Here is an 8,808-nt window from a genome sequence, read left to right as displayed (position 1 = left end):
CCTACCTACCTACCTACCTACCTACCTACCTACCTACCTACCTACCTACCTACCTACCTACCTACCTACCTACCTACCTACCTACCTACCTACCTACCTACCTACCTACCTACCTACCTACCTACCTACCTACCTTTACAATATAGAAAATTACCGCACAACGGCAGAGTCGCACGAACGTAAAAGCTACGGCGGCTGTCCAAATAAGTAGGACTTAAACTTATCAGCTGACGACTTTTCCCTTGACTTACAGCTTACAGCTAGCTGATTATTTTAACAATTCTCTGATAAATTATCATCAAGTTTCCGTTGGTCATAGATGCTGCTGCGTTACACCATTCAAGGTACCAGCTGACAAACTTTCCACTGAGATTTTTGAGATTTTTGAGATTAGTTGAGAGATCATTTTTTTTTTTATTTTTTTTTTCATGTTCAAGGAGCCAGCTGACGTATAATCGACCGTGTTATGGTCAGCTGGCTATGTTTTTCTTTCAAAATACCAGATAAACTATACACTGAAAAAATTTGAAATGAGGAAATGACAGAAGAAAAAAAAAAAAAAAAAAAAAAAAAAAAAAAAAAAAAAAATTTTTTTTCCCTCCATGCGTGGGAGGCTGCCACTGCCCACCCCCACCCACGGAGTCGCAGCTGACGGTCGCGAGTATTCATAGTATAAGTCCCTTATGCATTTTAAGAACTTTCGAATTGGAGGGACTTGGTTCATAAAATGTGGCTCCCGGACTATGAGTCTTGAGTGTTGTTCAACAGTGTTTTTTATTTACAAAGTGGATCTTAATAGTGCAATGCTAACAGCGGCTCTGACTGAATTGACGAGACAAGCTTATAAGTCAACAATTGGTTTACATTGTTTTTGGCCTTTCCACAATCGGACGTTCACTATATACGTCATTCCTATAAGCTACATAAAACACTAATTTTAGTCCTGTTTTCCTTCCCACCCTTTTCTTCTTAGGAAAGGTTGGGAAGAGTTGGTAGATTTGGCGGAAAAGGGGACGCAAAGGTAGACGTATAGGGAAAATGTACTCTTTCCTCCTCCTCGTTCCCTTTCGTTGATTAAAGTTAGGCAACGTATGTGCTATTGTGGATGTCTATGGGCAGCGGTGGATTCGCTATTTCCACGAATTCAGGTGGACGTTTGCTACCTTTTGATATATAATTAACAACAGAGGTAACTTATTATAATCTCAAACTCTAACAACTATTCCTTGAATTCTAAACCTCGATTGTTTTTAAGTTTTTCTGATAGATAAAGAAGCGGAGTTAGACGTGGATCATAGTTTAACAAACGCTCACCACACTAACTAACTATCACACCCCGGCCTCGGGCGCCTGATGTGACATCAATGCGTATTTTTTATCGTATTATATAAACAAGTTATCACAAATTAATGATTTCGTTACGGCGTATTTAGTTATCATAATTGTACTTATCTAAATCTCTCGTCGTTTCTGTACAAAGATATCGCGCCAACAGCGAGCGCGGCGACAGCGGCCGTGAGCGACTCGCAAGCAAATTATATTATATTATTACAGCAGTAATCACGATAAGTCCTGTTTATACATCTTCAATACTACATTTTGATATGATTAATTACGTGTAAAGGAAATAAAATATACTATAAGATTGCAAAATAACATGTTAATTGAAAATAAAAAAAATCTCTCTAGTTGAGTAACTTTAGGTAGACTTTTTTAACCGTGAGAAAATTCTTTACGCATACACTCTTGCGGAGATGAGGCTGGTTAAGTCAAGCTTTCACCGAGAACCCATAACCTACTCCTGCCTTGTACCGTTGTTTTAAATAATTCTCAGTCCGCACTCCCATCATTAGATCCCAGCCAGCACAAGAGATAACCCCCACCTCCAACAAAGGTAGTGACGTCGATATGTTCGGGTTATTGTCGTCCTGGCCCCACTCATGGGGGTCGCAAGAGCCTCGTAGACTCTCCTTAACAGAACAGAAGGTAGACCCACTATTACTTTAAGTTTAACAACAAAATCCTTTAATTTATATACTGTTATTTTATTGTGGTTTAGTAAGCAGAGTTTGTGACACTGGCCGTGGATTTCTGTGACCAAAATCCCCGCTTAAAACATAGTCATTTCTGTTTTGTGAAAGATAAACACAAGGTCCAGTGCGATTAGTAGACGGTACGTGGGGACCAGGAAGAATTCTTAACTAAGTAATTTAAAGTTATTGAGCATAGCTACGTCACCAATGCTAAATACGAGGAGATGTTCCATCTCACTGTACTATTGTACCATAAAACTTTACTGCAATGTAATTTGTATTGATACATGGGGTCATTATCTTTGTATTTGCAGATATGTTATTGTGTAAAAGTAAGGCGATTTTTTTTAAATTGTTTTTTACATTAATAAGATATCTCAAATTCCAAAAATTCTCCGCACATTTTCAGTATTAACTGAACAGTCGAACTGTACAGTTAAAGCTGAAGGCGAGTATAGGATTGCAATATAAACTATTTAAATGTAAGCAGTAAATGTGTAGTTCTGTCAGTATCGTGTAGATATGTAGAGTTAGCAGAGAGCTACATATTGTAGATAGTGCTCGCAGGCAAGTCGTCGAGATGGCGCCGATAGCGTGATAACAATGTTGATAATTAATGCGGAGTACTGTGTTGTGTTTGAACACGGATAAGTCTCAGCCATTTAAATAACACGTTAAGTAAACTGTATACACATTGTTTGCGCCGCCATTGCCGGATGCGACTCACCGCAAGTTACAATACTGCGGCCCGAAGTCGACATTTAAATAACGCCATAAAAATATTTAAATGAAACACCATGAAAAAAATTATAACAATTTATTTGTATTCTGTTCAATTTATTAAGCAAAAAGCACGAGTATCGTAACATTCATTACTTACGCTATGTAACTCATTTTTGGGATAACATAATTTGAACAAAATCATCATTACGAAATAAGTACAACAAATATATATTGAAATAAAAAATATATAAATTACATTATCACGATTTATTGCGAACTACAACAGCCCCCCCCCCCTCACCCCCCTCCGGCGTTAAGACGGTCAAATATTCTAATTATAAAACAAACATTTTGGTTAACATTTGAGACAGTGAGAGGACGCGCGACATCCCCCCCCCTCCCTACCTCCCCTCCTCACACACACACACTGCTACGAGCGCTTACGACTTCTTCCTGCAAATTAAAAATATTACACATTTAACTTAATATTAATTGAAGGCTGCATTAATTGAGGTCGCCCCCGCGCTGCTATTTATATCTATGTCAGCTGTAATCCTTTCATTTATAAAAATAAAACTTTGCGCACAATGTTTTTTGGGGACTTTTTTCATCTATATCTAAAATGTATTATTTTTTTTTTTGCATCAACAAGGGAAGGATAACTATTGAATGGTCATGTTGTATGTATGTATGTATAGGTATGTTGTCGCACTCACTGGTCGTGGTTGTCGGTGTCGGAGTCGTCGAGGTCGGGCTTGGTGCGGCGCTTCTCGTACACGAGGATGATGGTGCAGAGAACGAACACCTCGAAGCAGATGCCGAGGAAGGGCCAGAGCGCGGCGTACATGTCCTTGACGTACAGCGTGGTGGCGGCGCGGTGCGGGGCGCCGGCGCCGGCGCCCGGCAGCGGCGCCGCGCACGTGTAGCGCCCCGCGTCCGAGCGCCGCACCGTCTCCACCACCAGCTCGCCGTCCTCGGCGCCCTGCTCGCTGCGCCGCAGCGTGACGCGGTCGCCCAGCGCCAGGCGCACCTCCACGCCCTCGCCCTCCTCCTCCGTCGAGTTGCTGACCGTCCACACGACGCGCGGGTACGGCTTGCCCACCACCTGGCGACACACAACGCTCGCGTCACTGTGGGCGCCGCGCTCGCCGCGCTCGCCGCACGCATCGCCGAGCGAGCCTCACCTTGCACTGCAGCTTCAGCTTCTGGCCCTCGACGACGTTGGAGTTGGGCGGCAGCTTGGCGAAGGTGCGGCCGCGCAAGGTCCAGCGCTGCGGGGGCGGGTCGGTGCGGCCGCTGAGCGCGCACGTGTAGTTGCCGAAGTCGTCCTCGGCGCTGTGCGGCACCACCAGCTCGGCGCCGCCGCGCTCCAGCTGGTAGCGCCCCTTCAGGTCCGACACCTGCTCGATGTTCGTGTCGTTCTTGGTCCTGCGATATTCAACACATTCAAAAAAACTAGCTCGATAAAGAGATAAATGACGTAAGTATGACATGTCATCATCATAATCAACAGACTTTATCTGCCCACAGCTGGGCAAAGGCCTTTCCCGATGCCTTCCGGGTATGACATGCGGTTTGTATATTATGCGCTTACTTTAGGTTTGCTTAAGCATACATAATATATTGTCGACAACATATTACAATTTATTTCTATTAAATCTACACAGGAGAGGGCGATGAATCGAACCCCCGCACTAGTGTGAGCTATCTTTTTTCATCTGATTAGCTGCAACAGAGGCAGACGGGGTACGTACCACACATAGGGCAGGCCGTCCGGGTTGGCCAACGCGCAGTTCAGGGTGATGTTTGAGCGCACGTCGAACAGCGTCTCCTTCGCCTCCGACTCCTCGCCTGCGGAACGGTTTTATTTGAGCAACTCGACTCCCATCGTATAAGATTAGCGTTTGAAATTCTTTGTCGCGTGAAAATTTGTGTATAAAATATGTGATCGCAGGCGATGGTGCCGCGCCGGTGACGACGATTACTGAGGGTTATCGAATCACAACACGAATCGAATTAAACAAGCGAGAAAATTAGGCATCGGTTAGAAAGGCTCGCGAGCGCGCAGCGGCACCACCGCGACGAGCCGCGGCGCCGGCCCCGGGGCCACGGGGAGGCCGCGGAGAGACCGGGGGGCGGCGCGGCGGGAAGCGCTCGGCCTGCGCGGCGAGCGGCGACGACGACAGACGCAGGCCTCTAACTACGGAACGAAACGATCTACACGATCTAACTACGACGCCGTCGCGAGCAAGCGAGCAGCGGGACAGCTCTAGCGGCGGCGGTACCGGCGGCTGCTGGGCCCGCGCCGGCCTCGTCGGGCGGCGGCAGCACGACGACGCGCACCCGGGGCCCGCGGCGGCCGTCCGCGCTGCACGTGTACAGGCCGGCGTGGTGCGCGCGCGCGACGGGCGCGTGCAGGCGCGTCGCCAGCCGGCCGTCGGCCGCGGGGGCCTCGGGCGCGGGCTGCAGGTCGGCGGGCAGCGGCGCTCCCTCCAGCCGCCACTGCGCGGGCTGCTCGGGTCGCAGCCGGCACTCCAGCTCGAGCGGCGCGCCCGCGGTCACACTCACGCGCGGCTCCTCCTCCACCACGCCCGCGCCCTCTCCCACGCCTGCGCACAGCTCACACAACACCACACGCTCCACCGACACTCTACACTACACCTGCCACTTGCCTATCCTCTTTACCTCAAATGTTTCATCTCATTTAACTTTTAACTCTAGTTACATTCAATAAAGCGAAACATAATTTATTAGTGAATTAAAGTAGAAGCAACTTATTACATAATTTCTTTGACTAAGGATGTATAAAAATAACACAAATCCCTATTTTGTTCAACAAAGAGTAAATATGAGCAGTTGACTGGTGATGGAAATTCAATGTAGCCCCACACAGAGGCATACATTGACAATCAGAGAAATAAGATACACAAACAATGTCATTATCTCATCAATTTATTTTTACTTTTCACCTGACTGACAAGACAGCAATATTTTTGTGTATATTGTTGTGTTTTTGTGTATGAGGATTTGATGTATGTAAGTTCTTTTGTAAGAAGGGAGCCTAAACAACTGCACCAATTTAGTTATTCAGAGGTGTTATTTGATTTGTCTTTTTCTCTAGTGTTATAGGAATACTATACATTGTCACAAAACATGGGAGATGTTGGGCCTAAAATTCTAAATAAGTGATAAATGAGTTTGAATCCCATTTGCCACAGCCTTTTTTTTCATCACTGAATCATTTTTTTTTAATTTTTCTAGTATATTCTAATTTGTATTGTATATTCAAATAATTTGTATCCATAATATTCTCAGTCAGTTGATGTTAAGGTTTTTTAAATCAACTATCACTTGTTAGTTTATCAATACTTTGCATTTAATTGCATCACTAATTGTATTCTAGACTAGAGAACAGTACTAGAGAAATGACAAAATGTCATTGCAAAATGATAAAAAAAGTCATTGTGTCTGTGGCTTGAATTTACTGTTAGGATCTATTCACACAGACAAGGGTTTAAAAGCTCAAAAGTTTCTGAATAATGTCTTCTTTATTTTCATGGCTGCAGATATGTTGCCTGCCTTTAATGGACAGAAGAGGGGATGCACAGCGCAAAGGAGATATTTCACCTTCATACCATCCCCTTCCTCCCATAGGAAATATTTTGTGGGCAATTACAATGTAATATTGCAATAGCTGTTATTTAAGATTGATAGTTGACAGTAACCAAATGAAACATCACATTACTATTTCAAACTAATAGAAAAACTAGTTAATCATACATTAAATAAGAAAAGACAGATAAAGATAATGGCAGCAAAAAGAGAAAGAAATCCAGTGACTTCTTTGTATCCTTATGTTGAATTCAACTAGTTGACTGAAAGATGGTCCAGCAGTTGGAATATTGAAGGGTGATAAATTGCAGATTCAAATAGTTTGTGTAATGATCCCCATCCCTAGCACAATTCCAGTGTACTTGAGCAAGCAACATGCACGCTAGGCATATTATTTCACTTATTAATATTAAATACTAACTATAAAGTCAGCGTCCAAAACATATGAGGTGGAATGATCTCATACTTTTAAATTTTTACTTAATTTTTTTTTTCTTGGATGAAAAATTAACTTCAGAAATTAAAGCTTTTTTATTTACAGCATGTAAACCTGGTCTTTAAAACTTGCTCAATTTGTGTCAGTGTTAAAGTTGTTTTCTATAGTTTATTGAGCGCTCTAATCCATTTGATTTTTTTTTAATTTCCTTTGTTAGAGGACAAAGGTTCTATAGTGAGACATTGGGCTCATCCATATAAATTGTTAACAGATCACAATGTTTAAATAAAGACAATCTGGTTGCCAATTCTATAGTATAATGAGAAAACAGCATCACTTATAGATTACGTACAAACGGAATCAAACAAACAAATTACAAAATATACAAAGAACAGAAAGAAAATGTTGTATGACAACACTACAAATAATAAATATTACAGATGTACAAAAATTAATGACTAATAACAAACAATAAATTAATAAGTACAACCAATTAGAGTAGCTAATTAATACCCTGTGCTTTTACAAATAATCAATGTTTCAATTAAAATCGATTGTGCTGTGCGACTGCAGACAGTATGACATCACCCAATTTAACTGGGGCGGAGAATGAGGCAAAGACCTCGATAAATAGGTCAATCCGTAATCAACATTAATCTTTTAATCCACGTATTTATGAAATATCTAGTAAAATAAGATTATTAAATATAAATAAAAAAGGACTTACTTTGAGCATTTGCTGGCAGCGCACTAGCTAAAAATAGATAAGCCAGTGCCAATGGCAACCACAATGATGAACGAGGCATAGCTGCCCCTACTTCACAGCCAAACGCTTTGAACAAAACTGAAAAATAAATACCCACGTCGTATAGAAAACAGAGGCCTTAAATTTTAAATCGTAAGTTAATTTTAGGAAAAAGTGTTCCTTACTTAAATGGAACCAACCACACAAGATGGCGCTCAAGAACTGAACCAAAGAGCACGTTACTACTAGTTGGCTAGACGACTGAGACTGACAGACAAAGAGTATACAAAATAAATGCTGGCAGCACTGACCTCATAAATATGGAGATTTTCTTGCACTGAATCTAGTCTGTTAGTTGTTATATTAGTTAAAATTTTCAGATTTATTTAGAATCTTCGGTTTTTCTTTAGATTCGTTTTTTTTTTCCTAAGGTATTTTCAAATAATTTAAGAATTTTACCGTTTTGCTTTTTCTTAAAATGTAGGATATTTTCCTTAAGAATAACGGACTTCATATAGAAGTAAAAAATTTATTAGCGAAGTACAAATGCCTTTGGGAAGGCATTGATAACCATTGTAATGGTCAGCTATCAGCGTCTATCACTAAAGAATACAATCAAAAAAAAATAGGCCATTAGGCTACAAGTCAACAAACCTTATTTGTAGCTATGAAAGCAGAAAATTCATCTTCATACATTATACGTGATTAAAAGTAAAAAATAGTAAGAGAAATAGATTCAATGCAAGATAATCTCCATATTATTTATAAAAAGATTTCTTAAAGGGGGTTTTGTTGAAAACATTGTTAGCGATACATCCCATCTCTACTTTAGTTTACTAAATCCCAAAATCAAATAGTCACAAAAAAAAAAAAAAAAAAAAAAAAAAAAAAAAAAAAAAAAAAAAAAAAAAAAAAAAATGTGAGCCGTCATGGGACGCCTGGCAGATGTGAAACATCGTGTGTGTTTTATACAAGTAATATGCATAAAAGATAATATTATTAAATATATATATATATGTATACCTCAGTATAGCGTGGCGACCCGTCGCCACGGCAAGCGTCGCCACGCCAACAATTCGGTTTACAAGTGAGCCTATGGATGTTTCACATCAAAAAATTACTTATAGCCAGTCCGTATTTAGAGGTCAGTGTTGTTTGACTATATAATTACTAGTTGTAACCCGCGACTTTGTCCGCGCAAAATTAAATAAAAGCTTAATAAGTAGCCTATGTGGTATTCCACACCATGTTCTATATAT

General features: G+C 41.3%; 1 protein-coding gene across 1 annotated transcript; it reads right to left on the bottom strand.

Annotated features, from left to right (window-relative positions):
• Positions 1–2,835: 2,835 nt before the first annotated feature.
• On the bottom strand, positions 2,836–7,815 carry LOC106718884 (basigin). The gene is made up of 6 exons (XM_014513086.2): positions 7,735–7,815; positions 7,532–7,648; positions 4,511–4,607; positions 3,941–4,184; positions 3,473–3,861; positions 2,836–3,209 (listed from the first exon to the last, which is right to left on the bottom strand). Exons 2-6 carry the CDS (start codon positions 7,608–7,610, stop codon positions 3,197–3,199), a joined length of 822 nt encoding a protein of 273 aa, XP_014368572.2. The 5' UTR covers positions 7,611–7,648; positions 7,735–7,815; the 3' UTR covers positions 2,836–3,196.
• Positions 7,816–8,808: the final 993 nt, after the last annotated feature.

Source organism: Papilio machaon, chromosome 16, assembly GCF_912999745.1.
Source record: "Papilio machaon chromosome 16, ilPapMach1.1, whole genome shotgun sequence".
NCBI lineage: Eukaryota > Metazoa > Arthropoda > Insecta > Lepidoptera > Papilionidae > Papilio > Papilio machaon.
The sequence above is the reverse complement of the archived record's forward strand: the minus strand, read 5'-3'. Positions and strand labels throughout refer to the sequence as shown.

Excerpts from the sequence above, each read along its gene's own strand:
- LOC106718884 (XM_014513086.2), bottom strand. The coding sequence starts at position 7,610 with ATGCCTCGTTCATCATTGTGGTTGCCATTGGCACTGGCTTATCTATTT. Across the intron at positions 4,185-4,510 it reads GACGGCCTGCCCTATGTGTG|GACCAAGAACGACACGAACA; the intron begins GTACGTACCCCG and ends TGAATATCGCAG. Across the intron at positions 3,862-3,940 it reads AGCTGAAGCTGCAGTGCAAG|GTGGTGGGCAAGCCGTACCC; the intron begins GTGAGGCTCGCT and ends GTGTGTCGCCAG.